Genomic DNA, 27,217 nt, shown 5'->3' with positions numbered 1-27,217 from the left:
ATCCCCCCTCATTCTTCTCTTCTGCAGACTAAACTATCCCGGTTCCCTCAGCCTCTCCTCATAAATCATGTGCTCCAGCCCCTAATCATTTTTGTTGCCCTCCCCTGGACTCTTTCTAATTTTTCCACATCCTTCTTGCACTGTGAGGCCCAAAATTGGACACAGTACTCTAGATGAGGCCTCACCAATGTCGAATAGAGGGGAATGATCACATCCCTCAATCTGCTGGCAATGCCCCTATTTATATAGCCCAAAATGCCATTAGCCTTCTTGGTAACTAGGACAAAATGTTGACTCATATCCAGCTTCTCGTTCACTGTAACCGTAGGTCCTTTTCTGCAGAACTACTGCCTAGCCACTTGGTCCCTAGTCTAGGCATGGGATTCTTCCATCCTTAGTGCAGGACTCTGCACTTCTCCTTGTTGAATCTCATCAGATTTCTTTTGGCCCAATCCTCTAATTTGTCTAGGTCCCTCTGTATCCTATCTCTACTCTCCAGTATATCTACCACTCGTCCCAGTTTAGTTCTGTAAGTCGAGGCCTGAAAACCAGTCCCCCTGTTCCAGCCAAGAAAAATCGTGCCTAAAGGGACCATCTTGAACCTCTGGGATTGGACAAATTTGTTGTGTTTCCTGAGGTTGAGAATGGGACATTATCCTCCATTTTAGTTCTGGGTCAGAAAGTAGTGGGCATGGAAACCTTTTCCCCCTGTGTTGCAGAGATACAGTTTCCACAGCACCAAGCTGGAGAAGATGGTTCACTTCCTTTCACAGCAGATGCTAGTGAGAATGGCCCTTGAAGAGGGATGGGGTAAGAGATAAGGTAGGTGGGGAGGAGAGAAGGGGGATAACATAGCCCAGTTGTATGGACCTGTAAGACCCAACGGTCCATCGTGATTGACTTCCACGCAGAGTAGAATGGACATAATCAATGGCCAAATAGTGGGGTAGCATCTGTCAATGGTGCTGTCTGAACCGGGAGGATGTTCAGACCCTGGACCCTGGACCAATATTGCCCTTTATACCTGCACTTTATACCTTCGCCCGCCCACTTCCCAGACACCCAATAGATACACCCACCCTTGGCAGAAGCTACAAGGGTCGGAGACCTCCTGGACTACGACTGGGGAGGCTGGCTGGATCCCCTGATGCTCGCTTACCGCATGGGGCTCTCCAGACCTTGCACTCCCCGGCGGGTACTCCAGGAGGTGGAGGCCGCTTTGCCGCCCGCTGCTCGGGTCTACCTCGACTGGGTCTTGCGGGAGAGCACACCCCGCCCACCCCCCCACCCCAAGCCCTCCAGACCTTTTCAGAGACTCTCATAGACTCATAGGTCAGAAGGGACCAATATGATCATCTAGTCTGACCTCCTCCACAAGGCAGGCCACAGAACCCTACCTATCCACTTTTATAACAACCCCTAACCCAGGACTGAGTTATTGAAATCCTCAAAATTGATTTGAAGACCTCAAGCTGCAGAGAATCCACCAGCAAGTGACCCATGCCCCATGCTGCAGGGGAAGGCGAAAAACCTCCAGGGCCCCTGCCAATCCGCCCTGGAGGAAAATTCCTTCCCGACCTCAAATATGGCGATCAGCTAAACCCTGAGCATGTGGGCAAGACTCACCAGCCAGCACCCAAGAAGGAATTCTCTGCAGTAACTCAGTTCCCATCCCATCCAACATCTCCCCGCAGACCATTGAGCAGACTTATCTGGTGATAATCCAAGATCAATTGCCCAAATTAAGCTATCCTATCATAACATCCCCTCCATATACTTATCAAGCTTAGTCTTAAAGCCAGAAAAGTCTTTTGCCTCCACTACTTCCCTCGGAAGGCTGTTCCAGAACTTCACTCCCCTAATGGTTAGAAACCTTCATCTAATTTCAAGTCTAAACTTCCTAATATCCAGTTTGTACCCATTCGTCCCCGTGCCTACATTAGTACTAAACTTAAATAATACCTCTCCCTCCCTAATGTTAACCCCTCGATATATTTATAGAGAGCAAGCTAATCCCCCTCAGCCTTCTTTTGGCAAGGCTAAACAAGCCAAGCTCTTTGAGTCTCCTTTCATAAGGCAGGTTTTCCATTCCTCGGATCATCCTAGTAGCCCGTCTCTGGACCTGTTCCAGTTTGAATTCATCCTTCTTGAACATGGGACATCAGAACTGCACACAATATTCCAAATGGGGTCTCACCAGCGCCTTATATAACGGTACTAACACCTCCTTATCCTTGCTGGAAATACCTCGCCTGATGCATCCTAAAATCGCATTTGCTTTTTTAACAGCCGTATCACATTGGAGGCTCATAGTCATCCTGCTATCAACCAATATCCCAAGGTCCTTCTCCTCCTCTGTCGCTTCCAACTGATGCATCCCCAACGTATATCCAAAATTCTTATTCTTAATCCCTAAATGCACGACCTTGCACTTTTCACTATTGTATTTCATCCTATTACTATTACTCCAGTTTACAAGGTGTTCCAGATCTTCCTGAATAGTATCCCTGTCCTTCTCCGTGTTAGCAATACCCCCCAGCTTCGTGTCATTCGTAAACTTTATTAGCACATTCCCGCTCTTTGTGCCAAGGTCAGTAATAAAAAGGTTAAATAAGATCGGTCCCAAAACCGATCCTTGAGGGACTCCACTAGTGACCTCCTTCCAGCCTGACAGTTCACCTTTCAATACGACCCACTGGAGTCTCCCCTTTAACCAGTTCCTTATCCACCTTACAACTTTCATATTCATCCCCATCTTTTCCAATTTAACTAACAGTTCCCCATGTGGAACCGTGTCAAACGCCTTACTAAAATTGAGGTAAATTAGATCTACCGCATTTCCTTTATCTAAGTAATCCGTCACCTTCTCAAAGAAGGAGATCAGATTGGTTTGGCACGATCTACCTTTAGTAAATCCATGTTGCAATTCGTCCCAATTACCATTGACCTCTATGTCCTTAACTACTTTCTCCCTTAAAATTTTTTCCAAGACCTTACATACTACAGACGTCAAGCTAACAGGTCTATAATTACCCAGATCACTTTTATTCCCTTTCTTAAAAATAGGAACTACGTTAGCAATTCTCCAGTCATACGGCACAACCCCCGAGTTTATCGATTGCTTCAAAATTCTCGCTAACGGGCTCGCAATTTCACGCGCCAGTTCCTTTAATATCCTCGGATGGAGATTGTCCGGGCCCTCCGATTTTGTCCCATTAAGCTGTTCAAGTTTGGCCTCTACCTCAGTTGCGGTAATATCCACCTCCATATCCACATTCCCGTTTATCATCCCTCCATCATCGCTAAACTCCTCACCAGTCTTATTAAAAACTGAGGCAAAGTACTTATTTAGATATTGGGCCATGCCTAGGTTATCCTTAACCTCCATTCCATCCTCAGTGTATAGCGGCCTCACTTCTTCTTTCTTTGTTTTCTTCTTATTTATGTGGTTGTAGAACCTTTTACTATTGGTTTTGATTCCCTTTGCAAGGTCCAGTTCAATGCGGCTTTTAGCCTTCCTCACTTTATCCCTACATGTTCTGACCTCACCAAGGTAGCTTCCCTTTCTTCCACTCCCTGTAAGCTTTTTCCTAATCCCCTCTCTGAGTTCCTTGCTCATCCAGTTTGGCCTACAACTCCTGCCCCTGGTTTTTTTCCCCTGTCTTGGGATGCAGGCTTCTGACAATTTCCGCAGCTGCAACTTAAAGTAATTCCAGGCCTCCTCTGCATTTAAATCCACAAGTTCCTCCGTCCAATCTACTTCCCTAACTAATTTCCTTAACTCTTTAAAATTAGCCCTCAAGAAGTCGAAAACCCTAATCCCAGATCTACATTCGTTTATCCTTCCATCTAGTTTGAACTGAATCAGCTCATGATCACTTGAACCAAGGTTGTCCCCTACCACCATTTCTTCTACGAGGTCCTCACTGCTCACCAAAACCAAATCTAAAATGGCATCCCCTCTCATAGGTACTTCAACTACTTGATGAAGAAATCCATCCGCTATCACATCCAGAAAAATCTGACCCCTATTATTCTTGCAAGCACTCGTCCTCCAGTCTATATCCGGGAAGCTGAAGTCTCCCATAATCACACATTTCCCCTTTGTGTTTACTTCATTAAAGACATTAAAGAGGTCTCTATCCATATCCAAATCAGATCCCGGAGGTCGATAGCACACCCCAAGCACTATCTCAGGGGAAACTCTAGTTGCTTTTTTACCCAGTGTGATTTTTGCCCAGACAGACTCTGTCTTATCCATTCCATCGCTTCGTATTTCATTACAGTTAATCTCATCATTGATATACAATGCTACTCCACCACCTTTGCCTTTCTTCCTGTCTTTTCTAAACAGCACATAGCCTTCAATACCTGTACTCCAGTCATGAGTACTATTCCACCAGGTTTCTGTTATCCCTATAATATTCGGTTTCACTTCCTGCACCAGTAGCTCCAGTTCCTCCATCTTGTTACCTAGGCTTCTCACATTAGTGTACAGACATTTTAATTTTTGGTGTTTGGGGTCAGTGAGATTCTTTCCCCCATTGTGCACAGACCTTCTACCACCAGCATCACCCATTACTCTGGTTTCTGCTCCACTATTCCTCCTTGGATCAATTCTTTGGTTCGCAAGGGTATCCCCTCTCACTTTGTTTACTTCCCTCTCCAGGTTATATTCCGGCGTGGAGATCTCCTGAACATCTCCCAACCATCTCCCCCAACTTCCTAGTTTAAAGCTCTCTTGATGAGGTCGGCGAGCCTCCATCCTAGAATTCTATTTCCCTCCTTACTTAGATGAAGTCCATCCTGAGCGAACAGTTGTCTATCCGTAAACGCTTCCCAATGACCGTACATCCCAAAGCCCTCCTTGTAACACCAATGCCTGAGCCATCTGTTTATCGCCATAATCTTGTCACTCCTTCGTCGCCCTGCTCTAGGAACCGGCAGAATCCCACTGAAGATCACCTGAGCCTCGATTTCTTTGAGCGTCTTCCCCAGTCTGGCATAGTCCTCCTTGATACAGTCCAGTGAGTAACTAGCCGTATCATTCATTCCCACATGAAGGATAATCAATGGATTCTTTCCCGCTCCTGCTAGGATCCTATTCAGCCTCAGGTCCACATCCTGTATCTTAGCCCCTGGCAGACAGCACACCCTTCTGTTCTCCCGATCAGGTCTAGTTACAGGCCTGTCTATTCTTCTCGGTAAAGAGTCTCCAATCACGTAAACTTGCCTTTTCCTGGCGACAGTGTGATTCTCCGGTCTATCCCCCACACCAGCTGGCTGCAATTCCTCTCGATTTGTATTCGCCCTTACAATCCTCCTAGGGCTCATACTTGGTGTCGCCTCCATTGACTCCTCCCCTCCTTCTGCAGGACTAGTTGCTCTTCTCTTTTTCCTTGCCCTCTCTCCTTCAGCAGCCTGCTGTGCTCCATCTTCATTTTCCAACTCAGCAAACCTGTTCCTGAGTTCTATTTCTCCATCGCTGGCCCATCTTTTCCTCTGCCTGGTTCTCCTAGTCACATGCTTCCACCGTCCACTTTCCTCACCCAGCAGCCCCTCCTCAGAGTTCTTTGGTCCTGCTTCTATGCACTCATCTGAGCTTGTCCCCTGTGCCTCATCACGTCTGTGTTCCATCATCTGCTCAAACCCCCTTCTAAACTCAGCCAGAGTTTCCACCTGCATCTCCAGTCCTCTTATCTTTTCTTCCAGCAGCTGTATCAGGCGGCACTTCATGCAGACAAAACTCCTTTCAGGTGCCCCCTCCAGGACCATGTACATGCCATAGCTACCGCATCCGGTCATCCTCAGTGTGTCTCTACCTGCTGCCTCTGTCTCAGTCATACCCTTCCAACTCTGTGCCTGGCAATCCACGCCTCACACCGCACCACAGGCCACCAACACGCACTGGGCTGCTGGCAGACCCCTGCCCCTTCCCTTGTCTGACTTCCTGGTTTCTCTGCCTTGGTCTCCCCTGTAACCTGCCCCTGGAAACTCCCACTGGAACTCCCCTGTTAGCAGCTCTGTTGGCTGGCTCCTGTGCCGCTGCCTGAGTGCCCCCGCCCCCAACTCAGGGCTCAGCCTCGCTCCCAGCATACGGCCCCTAGCAGCCTGCACACACACACATTCACACACAAACTCCACAATACAATCCACAAACTACAAAACCTGCTCCTCCAACAGAACTCCCACTCAAACTCCCCTGTTAGCAGCTCTGTTGGCTGGCTCCTGTGCCGCTGCAGCTGTCTGTTTCATTGGGCCTCTGCCCCGTAGGCCCGACCAGCCCCCCCCTGCCCCTTCTCCGCAAGCCGGCTGCACGACCTGCAGCTGGTCCGTTTTCAAACGGCGCCGAGGAAACAGCTCTACACGCTCGTGCTCCACACCCTTCACTTCCTCACCCTCGTGTCCCGCCCCGATACGAAGTGGCGGGACCTCCTGCCACCTCTGGAGGGTGAGGAGCCCCGGTGGGCCAGCCTCTACTCCACCCTGGTCCCAAGGCCCACTGGGGATATCGGTTGGCGGCTCCTCCATGGGGCCGTGAGCACGGGCGTGTACTTGGCGCGGTTTACCCCTGTCCTGGACATCTGCCCCTTCTGCGGCGTGAGGGAGACCCTGGCGCACGTTTACTTAGAGTGTGCCAGGTTGCAGCCCCTACACCAGCTCCTCACAGCCATCCTCTTACGTTTCTGGTTACACTTTTCCCCTCACCTCCTTTTGTATGCACTCCCTATCCGTGGCCCCACGAAGTCCCGGGACCTCCTGGTCAACCTCCTCCTCGTCCTGGCAATAAAGGCCATCCACGCGACCAGGGAGGGGAGGTTGGCTGATGGAGACTCCGGTGACTGTGGGGCTTGCTTCCGCTCCATGGTCCAATCACGCATCCGGGTGGAGTTCCTCTGGGCGGTGTCCACTGGCTCCCTTGACGCCTTCGAGGAGCAGTGGGCGCTGTCCGGGGTTCTCTGCTCGATGTCCCCGTCAGGTTCCCTCCTTCTGACCCTTTGACCTCACTCCTGTCCCTGTTCTTTTATTAGTTGTCCCCCGAACTCAGTGGGTTCTGTGGCCCTGTGGTTCCTCCCGTTAGGCTGGGGGAGGATCCTTTAGCAGTGGGCAGGCTTTGCCCGCCCACTTCCCAGACACCCAATAGATACACCCACCCTTGGCAGAAGCTACCAGGGTCGGAGACCTCCTGGACTATGACCGGGGAGGCTGGCTGGATCCCCTGACGCTTGCTCACCGCATGGGGCTCTCCAGACCTTGCACTCCCCGGCGGGTACTCCAGGAGGTGGAGGCCGCTTTGCCGCTCGCTGCTCGGGCCTACCTCGACCGGGTCCTGCGGCAGGGCACGCCCCTCCCACCGCCCACCCCAAGCCCTCCGGACCTTTTCATCGGGCCTCTGCCCCGTAGGCCCGACCAGCCCCCCCCTGCCCCTTCTCCGCAAGCTGGCTGCACGACCTGCAGCCAGTCCATTTCCAAACCGCGCCGAGGAAACAGCTCTACACGCTCGTGCTCCACACCCTTCACTTCCTCACCCTCGTGTCCCACCCCGATACGTAGTGGCAGGACCTCCTGCCACCTCTGGAGGGTGAGGAGCCCTGGTGGGCCAGCCTCTACTCCACCCTGGTCCCAAGGCCCACTGGGGATATCAGTTGGCGGCTCCTCCATGGGGCCGTGAGCACGGGCGTGTGCTTGGCGCGGTTTACCCCTGTCCCGGACACCTGCCCCTTCTCCGGCGTGAGGGAGACCCTGGCGCACGTTTACTTAGAGTGCGCCAGGTTGCAGCCCCTACACCGGCTCCTCATTGCCATCCTCTTACGTTTCTGGTTGCATTTTTCCCCTCATCTCCTTCTCTATGCACTCCCTATCCGTGGCCCCACGAAGTCCCGGGACCTCCTGGTCAACCTCCTCCTCACCCTGGCTAAAATGGCCATCTACTCAACCAGGGAGAGGAGGTTGGCCAATGGAGACTCCGGTGACTGTGGGGCTTGTTTCCGATCCTTAGTCCGTTCACGTATCCGGGTGGAGTTCCTCTGGGCGGCATCCACTGGCTCCCTTGATGCCTTTGAGGAGCAGTGGCCGCTGTCCGGGGTTCTCTGCTTGGTGTCCCCGTCAGGCCCCCTTCTTATGACCCTTTGACCACTCTCCTGTTCCTGTTCTTTTATTAGTTGTCCCCCAAAATCCCTTGAGTTTTTGAGGTCCTGTAGATCCTTCCCTTAGGCTGGGGGGGGATCCTTTAGCAATGGGTGGGCTTCCGCCTCCCATTTCCCGGAAACCCGGCACCAACAGGGTGACAACAGCACTGCAGACAGCTCTAGCTAGTATCCCACCTGTAACAGGGAGGCGGCAGGGAAAGAAACAGACTGGGGGCCAGTCTCCCTGGGTCATTCCTTACCATGTCTCAGTGCATTAATGAGTTTCTCAATTCTCTTTGCTAGGACTCTCTGGTCGATGGCTCTCAGCACCTCTGCAGCCACCTCCGCCCCATAGTCCGTCCCATAGAAGAGGAGGAGGAGGTCCGTGAGGGCTGGGGGATCGGCATCTTTTAGGCTCCCAGAGGGGAGAAGTTGGTATCCCTTCTTTGGCTGGATTTCACTCAATTTGTCCTTGAATCTCTGCAGCTCCCTTTCTCCCAGCTTTTCCAGGGTTGCCAGCAGTTCTCTCTCGGCCCGCTCCATGCTGCCAGTGCCACTTGCGATGGTTCTTCAAAGAGACAGGAACTGCAGAGACAGAGAACGGCTGTTGCATCTGAGACAGAAACCAGCAGCAGGAAATTACACATTGCTCAGTTCCGCTCCTGGTTTGCTGGAGCGGTCTGAGCATGCCCAGCAACAGCTAGAAAATGCATGAATTTGCTACTTAGGGTGCAGCCGGCATGCACAGGAGCTGAGCAGGCTCAGTAACATCTGCTAACACCACTGCCTTTCACCCTCCCGTCACTTGGCATGAGAATCTGCGGACCAGGGCCGGCTCCAGGCACCAGCCGAGCCAGCTCCTGCTTGGGGCGACAGATTCTATGGGGCAGCATTCCAGCCAATCTTAAGGCAGCATGGCTGCCCTTTTTTTTTCTTTTGCTTGGGGTAGCAAAAAAAAAAAAAAAGGCCAGAGCTGGCCCTGCTGCAGACTGAGTTTTACAAGGGTTAATAATAGGGCAAAGGGAGCCAATCGGAGGGGGGTGGCCAGGGTCTTAGCAGAGGGTGGGAATTCACTAGGATTGGGGGGAAGTGTCACTCTGGAGCCTGGGTTAGGACAAGGGCTGAGGGGCAAAATCAGGAATGGGAAGAAAGAGCCGGGGTTAAACCCAGGGGTGAGGCGCTGCAGAGGGTGACAGAGGGCAAAATCCTGGCACAGGCAGGGGCAGAGGGAGGAAATTACCCTGGTGGACTGAGACACCAGTGTTTGCAAAAATGGGAGAGGGGCAGAGGAGTTTTTTTTGGTTGTTTCCCCTCAGACAGTACTTCTCAGCATGGGCTTCCCAGGGCTCCATTCTTAAAGGCACAAATAAGAGACGTAACACATCTCCTGAAGGAATGAATAAAGCAATAATAACCTGTGTCGATTTGCTGCAAACTTTTCTTTGGAAGGTTCTTTTTCTCCTGTAATAAAGACACATAACACAAGGGAATCTTGATCCTGATCCTCCAACATGGGGATTATTTGAAGTGTTAAATTTACCTTCTCTGGGACCAGGATTAGGATCACAGTTTTCTTCACATTTCCAAGAAAAATCTCCTTTGCCTACATATGTAGGCGCTGTAGCAATGTATTTCTCAGTTACCTGACAAAAGTGTATGAAATGTAAATATTAAAGGAAAAGCCTAAAATGTATTTGTCTTTCCTAAGTATGTCATCCAGGGTATCCTACAAACAGTCCATTTATGTTCATTGAGCAATTACTTTTAGTTTATTTTTTTTCAACATCTACTTATAGTCAGATATTGATCCCGCCCCACCCCACCTTACCAAAGGCATGATTACCCATTCTGCATTCAGATATCTTTCATATGCATATGCCTTATAATGAATCTATGACTTTGAAAATATCTGATCATGGCTTAAGTGCAGCAGGTGATGTCAGCATCACATCCCCATCTTCTCTGATTATCAGAGGGGGCACTTTTCCATTCTGCCAAAGAAAGAACCGTTGTCATGCACACCATGAAACAAGCCCTACAACTCGTTGAACAGTATCATGACAGTCTATAGGGTGGACATCAAGGAACAGTCAAACCGACAATGGCCCTGAGCACAAGATACTACTGGCCTGGGATGACAAAAACCATCGCCAATTGGGTCTGTACTGGAATAAAACTAAATCCTGCAATATGTCATTTACATTTTAAATGCAAAATTTATATTTACATTGCAAAGAACAATAATTATACCTTTGCTGTAAAATGTACAATCCCTTCCCTTGAAGTAATATTTTCATGAAAGAATTTGTCATCTTATTATTCCATCTAAGCTAGGTTTCATGATGTCTGCATTGCCAGAAAGTGAGAAAGGAATTAAATCTGAATACCACCTTGACAAGCATAAAGATGAATTTTGGACTTTGAGATATCTACTAAATTTCTTCAGAAATTTTTTTTACCTTCCTTCCAGTGTGGATTGCATATACATGATAACAAGTCTCTTTCACTTCCTTTAAAAACTTAAGAAATCTTATAAAGAGAGAGCCAAAGATAATTGTTTATCATTATCTGTTTTTATCATCACTACATAATATGGCCTTTAATTCGCAATGAATGCAGTGCATGTTAATGCACTAGGATGGCTTTCTCCTTATGCCTTTTGGATTCCATATAATTTGTCTCAGTAAAGATAGCCCCTTCAATAATCCATCACCATTTGTTACAGACCATTGCAGACGTTGGTTGATGACACTGGGAGTGATTGGGATGAATTTCTTGGTGACATTTTCTTTGTGATCGAAACCAAACATAACTACCAAAATGTCACCCTTTTGACTACTGTATGGCTTTGAAGCAACATTCCCAGACCTAGTCTCAGATAATTGCAGGATAAGTGTCTTTAAAAACCATCAGCTTTCAGGTGCATATGTTATTTGTGATTGTTCATTTTGCAAGTACAACTCCTTCTCCATTTGTTTACAAAGCCACCAAATTTTGAGGAACTCGGTAAAGAATACTACAAGGAGTACAGCATAAATTTGAATTATTGAAATGATGCTGACATTGACCTGGCTATTAGTAATATTTCTAAAGCACAAGATAAACAACAAATAGAGGATGCCAAAACTAAGACTTGTAAACATGGGGAAAATAATATTGAAGGCCGGGGACAGTGTCATGTTACTGAATGCAAGAAGGAAAACAATAAAGAGAGGGCTGCTGCAACCTACATACCGTGAACCATACAAAGTCTCCACTATTGAGGGGGAAAGAGTTACATTGGCAACCATCTTGGGGAAACTTCAAGGATTTATGTACAGTATCTCCCACTTAAAACTATTTAAAGAGCCTCCAACATTAGACACTGAAAACAGATTGCAGGAAAACATGGAAATAGAAACTGCAGTGAGTGATACTGGGAGAACAGTCGCCCCAGAAGAGGTAGGAGAAATGGGAGGTGATGTATCTCGCAAGCCTGATGACAGCAAAATGATAAAGGTGGAAGGCGCTGTCATAAACAGGTAGTTAAGGGTTAATAGAACAGAAGTACTTCATGTCTCTTTTGCCTGTAAAGGGTTAACAAGCTCAGTGAGCCTGGCTGTCACCTGACCAGAGGGCCAATCAGGGGACAGGATACTTTCAAATCTTGAGGGATTGAAGTTTGTGTGCGTGCTGTTAGTTTTTGTGTGTGCTCTTAGTGTTTGGTTGTTGTTCTCTCTGGGTTCTCAGAGGGACCAGACATGCAACCAGGTTTCTCTCCAATCTCTCCGATACAGGCTCTTATAAGTTCAGAATAGTGAGTACTAGGTAGATAAGGCGAATTAGGCTTATGTTTGTTTTCTTTATTTGCAAATGTGTATTTGGCTGGGAGGAGTTCAAATTTGTATCTTGCTGAAAGGATTTTACTTTGTACTTGTACACTTAGGCTGGGAGGATATTCCCAGTGTCTATAGCTGAAAGACCCTGTAACATATTCCATTTTAAATTTACAAAGATAATTGTTACTGTTTTTCTCTCTTTAATTAAAAGCTTTTCTTGTTTAAGAACCTAATTGTTTTTTTATTCTGGTGAGATCCCAGGGAACTGGGTCTGGATTCACCAGGGAATTGTTGGGGAGAAAGGAGGGAAGGGGGAGAGAAAGGCTAATTTCTCTCTGTGTTAGGATTACTTTCTCTCTCAGGGAGAGTCTGGGAGGGGGAGAGAGAAGGAGGGGGAAAGGTGAATTTTCCTCTCTGTCTTTAGAGTCAAGGAGTTTGAATCACAGTAATCTTCCAGGGTAACCCAGGGAGGGGAAGTCTGGGAGAGGCAATGGTGAGGGAAAGGGTTTACTTTCCTTGTGTTAAGATCCAGAGGGTCTGGGTCTTGGGGGTTCCTGGGCAAGGTTTTGGGGGGGGACCGGAGTGTACCAGGCACTGGAATTCCTGGTTGGTGGCAGCGCTACAAGTTCTAAGCTGGTAATTAAGCTTAGAGGAATGCATGCTGGTACCCTATCTTTTGGACACTAAGGTTCAGAGTGGGGGTTTATATCATGACAGGCGCAGAAGACGAGAAATGTCTAGTGGCAGAAGTTGCAAGCAGAGATCCAAGCCATGTTAATGCCGTGTTTATGGAGGATGGGGAAGACAAAGAACGGTTTCTCAAAAGCTACTGCTTATCACATGTTTGTTTTTAAACAATTTGTTAACATATTTCCATTTGTGAAGCATGTTAAAAGTTTCCATGTTAGAATGGCAGCATTCATGATGGTCAAACAGAGGAATAAGTAATTGTGTTACCATGCATATAATATGCGTTACATTTTTTTTCTAGCAAAATTTGTACAAACCCACAAGGTTACATGGAGCGTGGACACCAAAGTAAGAAAAATGGGTCTGTATGACACTGCATTTCGTGACCTGATGCTAGGAAGATGGCTAGGTGATGAGGTAATTGAAATAGCTGTAAACATGGAAGGTGACTGGATTGATTCCTCTGTCAAGAAGACCAAGACAAATGAAACTGGAGAAGGTAAATGTTGACAGGCTTTCATGTCCAACATGGGCAAATCCCATTTTCAGGAAGGCAGTTAAGTGCAGTCTTAAACAGCAAAAACAATGCTATGTTGGGGAATGTGTAAAAGTAAGCATGTCCCGAAACTAGGAAAACAATATAATCCACATTGCTTTACTTCACAGGCAAGTCTAACTACATATACAGTTCTTTTTTCAATGATCACAGAGTGGAATTCTACAAAGTAATATATTATTGCTTCCTTTCAATGCACCAAAACATTGGGTTATTGTGCTAAGATGTTTTCCATTGGTATACTTTGGGATTGTCTGCGCTTAATTTATACATAAGATTCAAATACAGCTGTGCACCAGTGATACAATTTCCTGTATTGCAGGGTTTTAATAACTTTAATACATGAAAATGGAATTGTAATAGAAGCCTTGAAATTCTGAGGACTGCAGTTTAGAAAATAAAATGCAAGTGCAAAGACTTTTTTATTCTGTTGGCGCTGTAAATGTAAAGAATACAGGCTGCACTGTTGTATTCAAGGAATTGACAACATGATTTTCTCTAGGGGTAGTGAAACATTACAAATGTTATCTGCATGCAATGTTTAGAAAAATCATTATAAAATTGTTGAAATTATCATATTACCAACAACCTATATTTATGCATGTACACTTCCAGATAACATTAATGGAAACCAAAAAATTGGGTAATGAGATGACGTATGAAAGCAAATTCCTAAGGAACTGGAGGTGATTTTTTAGACACTTATTTTCAGAGTTCACACATAGTGTTGTGAAAATTGTTTTTAAAAAACTGTAACAACGAGGGTATCTTCCAGATAGAGACAAAGAGAAATGGAAACATACACTTGTGCTGATGGTGCTTAACAATGGACATTGAGTGAATTTAGAATCATAGAAGATTAGGGTTGGAAGGGACCTCAGGAGGTCATTTAGTCCAACCCCCTGCTCAGAGCAGGACCAATCCCCAGACAGATTTTTACCCCAGTTCCCTAAATGGCCCCCTCAAGGATTGAACTCACAACCCTGGGTTTAGCAGGCCACTACTCAAACCACTGAGCTATCCCTCCCCCAGCTTGTGCAATTTGATCCTGGCTAACTATTTCATTGAACGTGGGCAGAAAATATTAGCATTTTGCATGAGTCATAAGGTGTTAGTAGCAATACTGGCCACAGCAGATCAAGTGATATATATAAGCATAAGACTCAGATACACATAATAAGAAACCAAGTGGAGATATATATATGAACATTGTCATTGGAAGTAGAAAAAGAAAGAGTAACAAAACACCTACAGAAATTGAAAGAAAAAGCAAAATCCTCTTATACATTCGGCTACTGGCCTCCCTTTAAATTTCAGGTCTTTCATCAACCAAGGAACTGGAAAACTCACAGCGAATTGGAAAACCAAAATAGTGGAACACAAGAGACAAAGTAGTGGGCACAACTGTGGACCACTAATCCTAAAGCAGCGGTTCCCAAGCGTTAACAACTTGTGAGACCCTTTCACTAAAATGTCAAGTCTCGTGAACCTCCTCCTAAAAACAAATATTTCCAGGGAATTTCTCCTTTACCTGAGTATAAATTATAAAAGCAGCGATCTTGGAAATAGAACATTTGTTTTTATGACATGCTTATTACACACTATTTATTATCATTACAGTATTTTTATTACATTAGGAAAACGGCACCACTCTTCCAAGATCTCACTTTCATAGCTTGTATCACTTTGAATAAGCCTGTTCTAAGACAAGGCTCCTATGTTTCATTATGGAGTATCAGATGTGAAACAGCATAAAGGTATCTAAGAAGCCAACTCACAGAGTTCCTCCTACACAAGCATTCAGGGCTTGAGCAGTCCACGCAAACAACTCACGTTACAACAAAGCTTCAACTTGTTCTTCATAATAATTTTAAAAACAAGACTAGCTGCCTATTTCATTTTAAAAACAGCAAAAAATATCCACCTCCCTTTCCATTTCTTATAAGGAGTCGTGAAGTTTAAAGCTCCTCAGTGTGATAGATATGCTGGCTTTGATCTGCTCAGCTCTTGGAAGTCCAGGGGCTCCGGGATGCTGGCCCTGTGCTGCCCAGGGTCCCTAGGGACAGCTCTGTCTGCCATTAAGGGATTTTCCCCCCCGAGAACCCCCTGTAACACTTTGCAACCCCCTAGGGGTTCACAAACCCGAGTTTGGGAACCACTGTCCTAAAGGTATTCAATGCCAAATGTTCAATATTGATTGTTAATGAGGCATGTTTTTTCTAATGATAAGTTGTAGACTGGCAGGCCGTCTCTCTATATCAGAGCCAGGTGGTGGGGGGGTGGCATGCCTCCTCGCAATTTGGGTCTGCTAAAGCCTTTTCTGAGCAGGGAAAAAGGAGGGGAAATGAACTGTTCTCAAGGGGCCTGTCCGTCAAGCAGGGCAGGAAGTACACAATCTGGGCTCTGGCCTGTAGCCAGGGAAAGTGGTAGCAGGCTGTCAGCCCAGATGTTAAGCAGGGAGGGGCAGCAACCAGCAATCAGGCAGAGCTGCAGCAGTCTATTCACTAGGCAGAGGCAACAAGCAGTTAAGGCTCTGGCCTGCAGGCAGAGCTGTAGCCCCAGCCCAGTCTATGGGGCTCAGGTAGGGGTGAGCCGAAGAAGGCAGAGTGCTGCCACCCCTGGGGTGAGGTGGCCGGGGGGACGCAGGCTGCCCAACTCCACTGTGTCTCAACCCAGGCCCTGACAGTGGCAGAGTGGTCCACCAGTAGGTCAGTGGAGACCCACCCACAACACACTGACCTTGTTTCAGGCTCGCTCTCCACCAGACCATTGCCTGGTTCTTCTGGGCTGCTTCCTACTCTCCCCCTCGGATGTCTTGTGGCCAGGGGTCATCCTCAGATTCCCTGGGATACACTCCAAGGGTAGCGGTAGCAGTTCCTCCACGTTAAGAGCATCAGGGCTCCCTGGAATCTCACCTTCGTCCTTGGGGCAACAGTGATTCTCCTTGGTGCTCCAGTCCAGCAGCAGGGAAGAAATGTCTGTCTCATCCGGTTGCTCCCTCCCAACTGAGCTGCTGGGCTGTTTTTTTATATTCCCTTCCCGTTCTGCCCCTCTGCTTCCAGCATGTGGACCACAACCCTCTTGGTCCCGCCCACCTGGTGGCTTACGACGTTCCCTCCTCATCCACTTCTGAGTGGGGCCATGCCTCCTTGCTACAGAAGTGTTATTAGTTTGCAGAAACATATTTATAGCATAAAGACATCAGTACTATAGAAATCACACAGGAGGATCTAAGTATGTTTAGAAGAAACATAGCAATTATTTTAATGAAAGAGTCAGGTAATAACTTTATTACATATACTTAGTGAGCCCATAGTATATGGGAGGATAACAGAAAGGGTGGAATAAAGTCATATCACAAAGTTATCCCATTGTAGGTGTATTAAGATGTCACAGATTTGGTTCTTTAATCATGAATCTGTATGAATAATATCTTTAAGTACTGTTAAAAATGTGGCCAGAGTGAATGGTTGCTATTGATAAAGCAGTTAAATCTATTTGGATATTGTTATATCCACCAGCTGTAAACCAAAATTTGGAGAAACATAGACTGGGGCTCCAAATATAATTTAAAATAAGACCCCCCAAAAGAAAAAGTATTTGCAAACCAATTAATTTTTTGAGTAATTGACACTAATGAATAAATCAAGATGTCTATTTACAGTTTTGGTCACAATCATCATTTGACTAAATGTGATTGTTCTTTTTTCAGACAGCATGGAGGACTACTGCTTATACTGCAATGATGTGATTTGCAAAAAATAAAATAAAAATGGCATGGTGGTAAGAAACACAAAATGGTATGAGAAACATACACCATATGTTGGAGCAGATAAGTAAGGAGAATATGATTATTTGCAGTACAAGAACAAAACTCATGGCCAAAGATATAGCCAGTTGCCTATTGACCCAACATAATAACCTAAGGATCAGGATTCTTGTAATAATTCCACAGGAGCAAGTATTTCGTATCCTGAGGAATGATTATATGTTCAAGGAATATTATTTTGTAAGTTTTACCATTTAATTAAAATTATTTGTACTGTTGTTAGTTTTGTGATTTCATCTTCTCACCTATTACGTAGCAAAGGTCCAGTGTCACTCTTGTAAGAGGTGGTCACATGTTCCCTGCCTTCCAGAGGGAACCGATGAAGAAAACCTAACTGATGAGAAGAAAGACTACAGGAGCAACAAGTGTGCATAGTTCAGATATTTAACTAAACTGTACATTGTACAATGATTTTGTTAAGAGAAGTATTTTGGCTTTCTTCCTATAACACAGCTGAAATATAAATGAGAAGTAGAGAACAGTAACATTACTGTACATTTCAGTAAAGAAAAAATGTGTTAACTATGAATACGTTCAGATGCTTGGTTTTTAAAAATTGTTGAAATGAAAATTAAAATGTTCTTGTTTATATATCTTGTTACAATAATAAAGGTTTTATATTCTGAAAAATACCTCTCTATAGTTGTGTCCACTTTTACAATGGAGATTTCACAATAGTAACAAATTGTGAAAGGGCATCAATCATTCATAAAACTTCGCTACCTCTGAACTTTCTCATGCTGTGTTCTGGAGTTGATGTTCTGTCACATTCACAGAAAATTGTGACAGAGGTACCCCCTTGGTCACACTTTGCTACCTCTGGACCAGAAGGAGTTAAAAGTTGAAAAGAGAAACTGGAGGCGCACAAGGTGATGTGACTTGCCCAAGGTTACACAGCAAGTCAGTGTAAATCCTGGCTCTTAATTCCCTGTACTTCTCTGCAGAATCTCAATTTATAAACTTTCTGTATTCTCGTTGTAAATTGTCCAAAGGCTTGATTAATTTAATCTCTCTGGTATACTCCCCTGATGTATTTCCATAAGCAGCTATTATCTGGCAGGTTCATAAACTGAAACTCTCATCTTTCGAACTGTGATCTTGTGTGCATTTGGTTTTGTGCTGAGTGAGAGAAGTCAGATGAAACTAGGGTGTATGACTGGGCTGGCCATGTGCAGAGCTGAGCCAAAAGCTCTGGGACTGATAGATCTGTGTGATACTTGTTTATACAACCTCATGTCACCTGCAGTACTCAACATCAGTTATCGTCCTAATGTAAATAGCAGGGTAGGTTTGTTTATTTTGCTAGGCTGCTTCATTTGTTTGTTTATGGGAGAAGCCTGAACCTCTAAAAAGTTACTCACCTCACCAAAAACACCACATCAGTTTTTCAATAGAACTCTTTGCTTTCCCACTAAGAATTATCTGAGTTTGCGATCCTCAGTAGCAACAGTTATAATCATCCTACGTCATGTGAGCACTTTACCAACAGCTCAGTTACGGCTCTCAATCTTGAGCAATGGTGTGGAGCAGGAGATAGTGGTACATCTTCAAGCAATGGTGGTAGGAGGGATGTTTGTGCTGGTGGACAAGCCCTTTCATCTCCAATGAGATATTACCCCAGGAGCTGGCTGAAATCTATGCTCGTTTTGATCAGAACCTTTCTCAGTCAAGGCAACAGGACAAGTGCATTGCTGCCTATGCCTCCCTGATGAGTTGATGAACTGTAATGGTCGGAAGTCGCACCAGCATAGAAGTATATGGAAGGAGAACCGTAAGGAAATAGAGTTTAAATTAGCCTCCACATGTCCCATGTCCCACTACAATGAATCCAACCCACAGGTCACTTGGGCTGAAGTATCAATGTCAGGATGCTACATTGTTAGCACAAACAATGAAGAGTCCTTATGGCACCTTAGAGAGTTACACAAGGGTGCTACCCCCCCTCATTTATCACAACCTCAAAATGTGACCCACACGTCTCAGGTATGGGTACTGGTCCTCTCCTAACCCACATATGAACAATCCAGCTAGGGTTTGCAGGGGCAGATGTTGCTGTTAAAAGGGTTTGAAGATGACAGTGACCTGGTAGCCATTATCTAGAACAACTGTACACTCTATTCCCCCAATAGTCACTCCACCCTCAGACTTTCCTCCATACAGTCCTACAGAAAAGCCTGGTGTAGTTGGAGTCAGGGACCCGCAGGTCCCTGGAGACCTGATTTGCTCAGCTATCAGGTGAATAAACAGGGGGCAACATGCCCATAACAAAAACTGTAAGGAAAAAAGACATAGCACGCATGGATGTTTCTGGGGTATTGATAGTCCTGCATTCTGCTCACGTGCAGAGACACAACATCACAGAATTATGAGTGACCTGACTACATTTTTCTTGCAGCCTGTCAGAAAGTGTCCTCACAGCTTTGGGGCTATCACAATCATCAACTCTTATACAGTTTTACTGTAACTTAGGAAAGTTGTAAAGAGACAATAGTCTGAAACCCACTAACACTGTTTTGTTGTCTCATGACTTGAGAGACGTTAACAGGCCCCTTAACTCCTATGATAGGAGATCATTCCAGTTGAACTACTTATGATAAACAATCTATTCCAGCTTGTATTTAGTTGAGATATTCTGGGCAAGTCTGCACTACAAACTTATGTCAAACTAAGTTATGTCAGCATTCAGCCACTGCAGTCATTGAATTGGCTTTACATGTCCACACTTCGCTTCTGGTGTCAGCGGTGCACGTCCTCACCAGGAGCGCTTGTACCAATTTAACTGCCAATGTGGGGCATTGGGGGATGGTTTCTGAAAGGCAGCAATTTATACTACATCTACTACAGTAGATGTAAGCAATGCAATGTCTACACTGACACTGCATCGACCTAACAACAGATTTAAGCGCTATGCCTCTCACAGAGGTGGAGTTAGGTCGGTGTAGTGGGTGAGTTACATCGGTGGGAGGAACATTTTAGCGCAGATGCTTACAGAGTTAGGTTGACATAAGTTGCCTTACATCAACCTAACACTGTGGTGTAGACCAGACCTCTGGCTGATTGGTAGCAATCTGGCATTGCAACTTTCCACAGTGCAATAACACTTGCTTCTTCCTGGTCAGTGCAGCACTCATGCTGGTGTCCCTGCTATGTATGGCTGGGGCGGGTTTGGCACACACATCCAGGCATGTGGGCTTGTGCATCCAAACATTCTGCAGCCAGTGCTCATCATCCCAAGCCTGCATTATAATGCGATCCCACCAGTTGGTGCTTGTTTCTTGGGCTCAGAACTGATGTTCCAACAGGGATTTCCCTACACACCTCTATGGGGGTGTATATCTCCCTTGAATTCCCCCCCCCCCGCCCTCAGTTTTGTGAACTATTTACATGCCAATTTAGTGATTGTTTGGAAATTTGAATTGAAACTGAAACATTAATACACTTTAAAAACATATGCAGTGTATGATAAACTATGTGTATCTGAAAAAGTATAATAGATTTGAAAAGTATGAACATAGACTAGCTTCCTTATACAGCTGTTTTTTTATGACAATGTCAGTGCATTCATTTTGGTGATGTTGGCCAACATCATAATTTCAAATGATGATTTGTAAGCAAAGTCTAAATGAGCTCTCCCTGACAGCTAGTGATGAGCTGGGGCTAGGGGGAAAGGCTTCAGGGCCAGATTATATTTACATTCACACCTAATCTACCTAAGTATCCAGCAAACAGAGCTGTGTTGCCCAGGTGATAGACTTTGGCTGTGGTTGGGTTACAAATCACTTGAATGCGGGGGGGGAGGGGAATGAAATGTTGTTCTTATAGTATGAGTAAATCATAAATAAATTCCTGGAGAGGAATTTAACTCAGTAACTGACAATAGGAACCAAGTTGAAAGTAGCTGTTGAGTCACAGAGTATTGCAGGTAACGAAGCCCATCTTATGCAAAGAAATTATTTGAGGTCATCATCGCTTGAGGAGCTCTCAGAACCTGAGACAGAGAAAAAGAAGTTAGAAGAACTATGTTCAGAATAGTAGGATGAAAGAATTTCGTGAACTAGCTTGCTGATCTGCATATTATAGCTCATACACAAGAAATGGCAGCTTCTCCACATTTGCTGTAAGAAAACAGAGCCAAATATATAGAGTTCAGAGTATAGAGCAGAAATAAGGTTGTAATCAAATCCCTTTTTGCTAAAGGGTGTTGCTTTTACAGACCGTATCTAGGAGTAACCCTCAGGACATGCATTTCAAAGCAGGACAGGACTATAAAAGTGAGGAGCAAAGACTCACTCTCTCTCTCTCTCTCTCACACACACAAACACACGCCCTTTGACCTGGGGGAGGGGAATCCTGACCTGAAAATTTGGTCAGCAATCTTGCTGTGAACTTGTGATAGGAACTGTACCTTGAACCAAGACTGGCATATTAAGTTTCAGCTACTGGAAAGTGTTTTATCTTTATTTCTCTTGTAACCATTTCTCACTTAATATCTGTCTCTTTGTACTTAAATAAATGTATTTCATTCTTTACTCAAAACTAATTCATGGTTGTGTGTAAAATGAATTGCTTGGTAACGCCAATTCAAGTGCCAAACTCTTGGATATTGATCCCTTACAAGATCAATGGACCTCTAATACCTGGACAGTGCAAAACACACGTCCTTTGGGAGAATCCAGGACTGGGCATGTGTTGGGGGTCACTCTGCAAGTGGTAACCAAGGCTGGCGGAAGCCAGAGAGTGTGACTGGAGTGTTGCTGGTGGGCAGTAGCTACATACAGCCACTCAGGGTGTGACTTGCAGGCTCTTTGCGAGCAGCCCAGGCTGGGAGTTACAGCAGCAAAGCACTGAGAGGCACCCAAGGTTGCAGGGCAGGAGGTGACACAGCCCCCATTGGGCTGAATTGCACCCCAGAATGGGACAGAGCCCTTGGGCTGAATAGAGCATCTGCAGAGCCACATTGCCCCATGTAGAGTTTGGGGACAGATTGTGCCTCAGGGACCCTGCTGATACTGGCGTTTCCTCTGAAATTGTCCCCACTGTGGAAAACACTGAATCAGTTGCTGCACTGTTAGCTGCCGTGGGAAATTTTCCAGAAAAAAAAGACCCAGTCTGTCCAAAATGCCGGATGCTCCTTGCTCGTCGTGCTGTGGTGAGTCACACCCAGAGTCTATGCAAAGGGGATGGAGACCGTTATCCACTCTCATTCATGCACCTTTCTGGGTGCTGTGTCCACCCCTGTGGGTGCCCAGGGAAGATGCCTCTGAGTAACTAACAGACCATGGCAGGCAGTGGCAGGCCCCTACTCCCTCCCTGTTGTCCCCCGGCCCATGCCTGTTCCAGTCCAGACCCCAGTCAGCAAACAGACCCCAGACTTATGAGTGTGAAGAGGAACCAGTGAGGAAGGGGGGAGGGGTGACAATGAAAGTGCTGCAGTTGAAGAACACAGTAGGTGAACACACAAAAGTGATTGAAGGTATAAATCCTGGGCTATTTAAGGAGTCCCCCTGCTACTGAACTTCCCATAGCTGCTCTGGACAGGAGCGCGGGACAGATTCGCTAGGTTCCTGCAGGTCAGTAAGAGCAGCCAGGGAGGGAAGGAGAAGGGGGCTCATCTCCCCTCCCTGGTTCTTTCCCTACCGATTTTCATGTTTGTAGCAAGCCTTGATGCCAGCTGGATCTCGTTGATGGCTCTCAGCACGTCCACAGCCACCACCACTGCATAGGTCTCCTTGTAACTCCGGATCATCTTGTCAGTGAGCTCAATGGGATCTGCTTTCTCCAGCACGCCCTTCGGGATGTTATCATATCCATCCTGCAGTGGGATTTCATTGAGTTTAGATTTGAAATTCTTCAGCTGAGCTTCTCCCAGGTTAGCCAGGGTAGAGAGCAGGTGATCCCTCACTGTCTTGGGCATGCTGCCTTCACAGACGACTCCTGCGCCAGCTGCCAGGGGAGCAGAGAGCAAGTAAGGAAACAGCTTCTGTGCTGTCAAAGAGCAACTGAGAAAGTGATTATTACAGGAAATGGGAGGGGCCCACAATACACTCCACAGTCACTCTGACTCTCTGCTCTGTGGCATTTTCTGCTCTCTCTCCTGTCTCCCCCAGTCCCATCCAGTACCTTAGCCACAAAACCATCCCTTAACACTAGGCACAATTAATAAAAAGTATCCAGAAATGTTTTCCAGTTTTTAGTCTGCTATTCCTAAACATGATCTAGCATGCCGGATGCTCCCCCTCTCATTGTGGTGTGACCTGACACACCCTGGCTCTGCGTAAAGAGGATGGGGACCACTGTTCATTCTCATTCATGCACCTTTCTGGTTGCCCAGGGCAGATGCCTCTGAGTAACTAACAGACCATGGCAGGCAGTGGCAGGCCCCTACTTCCTCCCTGTTGACAATATCCCCTGGACCATGCCTGTTCCAGTCCAGCCCCCAGTCAGCAAACAGACCCCAGACTGATGAGTGTGAGGAGGAATCGGTGAGGAAGGGGAGAGGGGTGACAATGAAAGTGCTGCAGCTGACGAGCACAGTAGGTGAACACACAAAAGTGATTGAAGGTATGAATCCTGGGCAAGGGCCGCAGGTTTGTACAATTTTTGGTGGTGCCCAGAACAGGCCTAAGGCTCTGGGAGGGAGTTTGAGTGTGGGAGTGGGGAGGGGTCAGGATCCTGGATGGAGTTTGGTGCAGGGTCTGGGCTGGGGCAGGAGGTTGGGGTGCAGAAGCAGGTGCGTGGTACGGGTTAGGGTAGGGGGTTGGGGGGCGGGAGTAGGGGTGGGGGATGGGCTCTGGAAGTTTGGGGGCAGGGTCTGGGCTAGGGCAAGGGGTTGGGGTGCAGGAGAGGGTGAGCAGTGCAGCGCTTACCTCAGGCGGCTCCCAAAAGCAACCCGCACCCCCCTCTGACAGCAGCTCCTAGGTGGATGGCTGGAGGGGTCTCTGCATGCCACTGCCCGCAGTCACCATCCCTGCAGCTCCCATTGGGTGCAGTTTGCAGAGTCGGTGCTCAGGGTAGGGGCAGCGCGCGGACACACCACACCACACCACCCCCAGGGCCAGCTTTAGGCCAATTCAACCAATTCCCTTGAATCAGGCCCCGCCACTAAGAGGGCCCCACGTCCAAGCCCCAGTACAGTGTACCAGCAAGAGCCAGTGTGCTGCACCGGGGTGGCCCAGCTTCCCCAGGAGGCAATTTAAAGGGTCTGGGGCTCCCAGCAGAGGCTGGAGCCCCAGGCCCTTTAAATTGCCACCACAGCCCCACTGCTGGAGCCTTGGAGTAGGGCTGTGGGGCTCTGGGGGCTATTTAAAAAGTCCAGGACTCCCATTGCTTCTACTGCCCCAGCCCTTTAAATAGCCGCTGGAGCCCCACCGCTTCTCCAGGGCTCCAGTGGCTATTTAAAGGGTTGGGGCGGTAGAAGAAGGGGAGCCCTCGGCCCTTTAAATAGCCCCTGAGCCCTGGGCTGCTGCTGCTATCCTGGTGGGGGAGGGAGGAGGAGGGGGTACTCACCATACAGGGTGGGCTGTACCCCCTGTACCTGCACCCAGAGCCCCCAGTGTCCTGGGGTAGCAGGGGGCTCCGGGGGCTATTTAAAGGGATGGGGCTCCAGCTGCCTCTGCCGCCCTGGTCCTTTAAATAGCCCCCTGTACCTGCACCCCCTGCCTGCAGCCAGCCCCGGCTGCACCCCCTGCCCTGCCCGCAGCCAGTCCCTGTCTCCAGCCAGCCCCACACCCCCTGCCCTGCCTCCAGCCCCACACCAGCCCCTGTCTCCAGCCAGCCCCGCACCCCCTGCCCTGCCTCCAGCCTCACACCAGCCCCTGTCTGCAGCCAGCCCCACACCCCCTGCCCTGCCCGCAGCCAGCCCCGCACAAGCCTCTGTCTGCAGCCAGCCCTGCACCCCCTGCCCGCAGCCAGCCCATCTCCATCCACCCCCTGCCTCACCCCCTGCTGCGCAGCGAGCCCCGCACCCCCTGCCCTGTCTCCAACCAACCCATGCCGCACCCCCCTGTGGCCCTGCCTAAAACCAGCCAGACCACCCCACACCCCTTGCCCTCCCTGCAGCCAGACCCTACCTCCATTCAGCCCCTGTCCTGCCTCCAATCAGCCCCATGTCCACTGGTGCCCTGCAGTTCCCAGGGCAGTAACCTTGCACATCTGCTTCAATGAGGGGGGCAGGGAGCAATTGGGACCCACACATGTGCACATTCTATGGTGACCAGATAGCAAGTGTGAAAAATCAGGACAGGGGGTGGGGGATAATAAGACCCTATATGATAATAAGACCCTATATAAGAAAAAGACCCCAAAATCAGGACATCTGATCACCCTAGCACACTCCCAGGGACTGGCAGGAACCCACACATGTGGAACAGAGCTCATTTCTAGTTCAGGTCCATCTTTTTAAAAAAGAACTTTAGGCAAGGTTAACATAAATCTGTATTTTCCCAGACATGTCAGGCTTTTTGGTTCTTAAATCACCATCCAGGAGAAAAATACGGACGTACAAAAAATACATACTGTGGCACATTCCTTAAATCAGAACTTTTTATAGGGAACCGGTTGCTAAGAAATGAAAGGCTTTTTTTTAAGTCATCCCTGCCGGGGCCCTGCCGAAAATATTCGAATTAGGCCTGCACTTTCTAAAGCCAGCCCTGACCACCGCCCTCCCGCCCCCGGAATGTGCTGGCGGCTTCCAGCAGCTTCCAGCACCTTCCGGAAGCAAAGAGGGCAGGCAGGAAGCGACCCAACCCTGAACTTTGGTGGAGCCAGGTCCCCATGCTCTCATTTTGGTGGAGCACAGGCACCACGGGCCCATACAACTCACTGCCCCTGATCCTGGGCTATTTAAGGAGTCCCCCTGCTACTGAACTTCCCATAGCTGCTCTGGGCAGGAGCAGGGAACAGATTCGCTAGGTTCCTGCAGGTCAGGAAGAGCAGCCACGGAGGTTGCAGGGAAGGAGATGCAGGGGGCTCATCCAGGACCGGCGCTAGGGGTTTTAGCGCCCTAGGTGCACGGCAATTTCGCCGCCCCGCGCGCTTGTCCCACGGCTCCAGTGGAGCTGCTGCAGTGGAGCAGCGCGAGCAGCCGACCGTCCACAGGCAAGACTGCGGCAGCTCCACCGGAGCTGCCTGCCGCCCCCTCCGGCAAAATGCTGCCCACCAATAATCCTGGCGCCCTAGGCGATTGCCTAGGCTGCCTAAATGGAAGTGCTGGCCCTGGGCTCATCTCCCCTCCCTGCTTCTTTCCCTACCGATTTTCATGTTTGTAGCAAGCCTTGATGCCAACTGGCTCTCGTTGATGGCTCTCAGCACGTCCACAGCCACCACCACTGCATAGGTCTCCTGGTAACTCTGGATCATCTTGTCAGTGAGCTCGATGGGATGTGCTTTCTCCAGCACGCCCTTCGGGATGTTATCATAACTGTTCTGCAGTGGGATTTCATTGAGTTTAGATTTGAAATTCTTCAGCTGAGCTTCTCCCAGGTTAGCCAGGGTAGAGAGCAGGTGATCCCTCACTGTCTTGGGCATGCTGCCTTCACAGATGACTCCTGTGCTAGCTGCCATGGGAGCAAAGAGCAGAAGCAGGAAACAGCTTCTGTGCTGTCAAAGAGCAACTGAGAAAGTGATTACAAGAAATGGGAGGGGCCCACAATACACTCCACAGTCACTCTGACTCTCTGCTCTGTGGCATTTCCTGCCCTCTCCCCATCTCCCCCAGTCCCATCCAGTGCCTTAACTGACCATCTCTTAATATCAGGTACAACTAATAAAAAGCGTCTAGCACCTCACACACTGGGGTCCTGGGCCATGCCTGAGGCTCCTCATGCTACCATAATACGACTAACCAATACTGAACAGCACCCAGCACAACGGGGTCCTGGACTGTGACTAGGGCTCCTAGGGGTCACCACTAATAATGAGTTGTGTTGCTTCTTAATAAACCATCCCTGAAATAATCCAAGCCCCTCCCCCTCCCCCCGATACTGAAGCACCTAGTACCCATTGAAATCCATGAGAGTCATGACCAGCATACCTTGGTCAATCTGGGCCCAAGGGTCTGGTCTGAGGACTTTCCTGACAACATTTTTCCTGTTTTCTATATTATTTTTGTCTTCCCAAAACCTGGCATTTTAATCACTAATATAACACCATTGGCAGAGACTGGGGGAGGGAAACGGGGGATGAGTGGGGGGAAGTG

General features: G+C 47.7%; 2 protein-coding genes across 2 annotated transcripts in view; both read right to left on the bottom strand.

Annotated features, from left to right (window-relative positions):
* The window catches only part of LOC127052755 (uncharacterized), an 88,391-nt gene extending 72,194 nt beyond the window's left edge, over positions 1–16,197 (bottom strand). Inside the window, exons 1-4 of the mRNA XM_050956709.1 lie at positions 16,109–16,197; positions 9,670–9,772; positions 9,545–9,590; positions 8,390–8,742 (exon numbers count right to left, since the gene is read on the bottom strand). Coding sequence (XP_050812666.1) covers positions 8,390–8,672 — 283 coding nt within the window. The 5' untranslated portion in view covers positions 8,673–8,742; positions 9,545–9,590; positions 9,670–9,772; positions 16,109–16,197. The remainder of the gene's footprint in view (positions 1–8,389; positions 8,743–9,544; positions 9,591–9,669; positions 9,773–16,108) is intronic.
* Positions 16,198–20,820: 4,623 nt separating this feature from the next.
* Positions 20,821–26,632, bottom strand: LOC127052870 (uncharacterized). The gene is made up of 3 exons (XM_050957004.1): positions 26,271–26,632; positions 22,660–22,965; positions 20,821–21,010 (listed from the first exon to the last, which is right to left on the bottom strand). Exons 1-3 carry the CDS (start codon positions 26,581–26,583, stop codon positions 20,973–20,975), a joined length of 657 nt encoding a protein of 218 aa, XP_050812961.1. The 5' UTR covers positions 26,584–26,632; the 3' UTR covers positions 20,821–20,972.
* Positions 26,633–27,217: the final 585 nt, after the last annotated feature.

This window comes from Gopherus flavomarginatus, chromosome 5 (genome assembly GCF_025201925.1).
Source record: "Gopherus flavomarginatus isolate rGopFla2 chromosome 5, rGopFla2.mat.asm, whole genome shotgun sequence".
Lineage (NCBI taxonomy): Eukaryota > Metazoa > Chordata > Testudines > Testudinidae > Gopherus > Gopherus flavomarginatus.
Note: the sequence above shows the minus strand (reverse complement) of the source record. Positions and strands in the feature narration are given on the sequence as shown.

Excerpts from the sequence above, each read along its gene's own strand:
- LOC127052870 (XM_050957004.1), bottom strand. The coding sequence starts at position 26,583 with ATGGCAGCTAGCACAGGAGTCATCTGTGAAGGCAGCATGCCCAAGACA. Across the intron at positions 22,966-26,270 it reads TGCTACAAACATGAAAATCG|CTGGCGCAGGAGTCGTCTGT; the intron begins GTAGGGAAAGAA and ends CTCCCCTGGCAG. Across the intron at positions 21,011-22,659 it reads TGCTACAAACATGAAAATCG|GTTCTGAGAGCTCCTCAAGC; the intron begins GTAGGGAAAGAA and ends TCTCTGTCTCAG.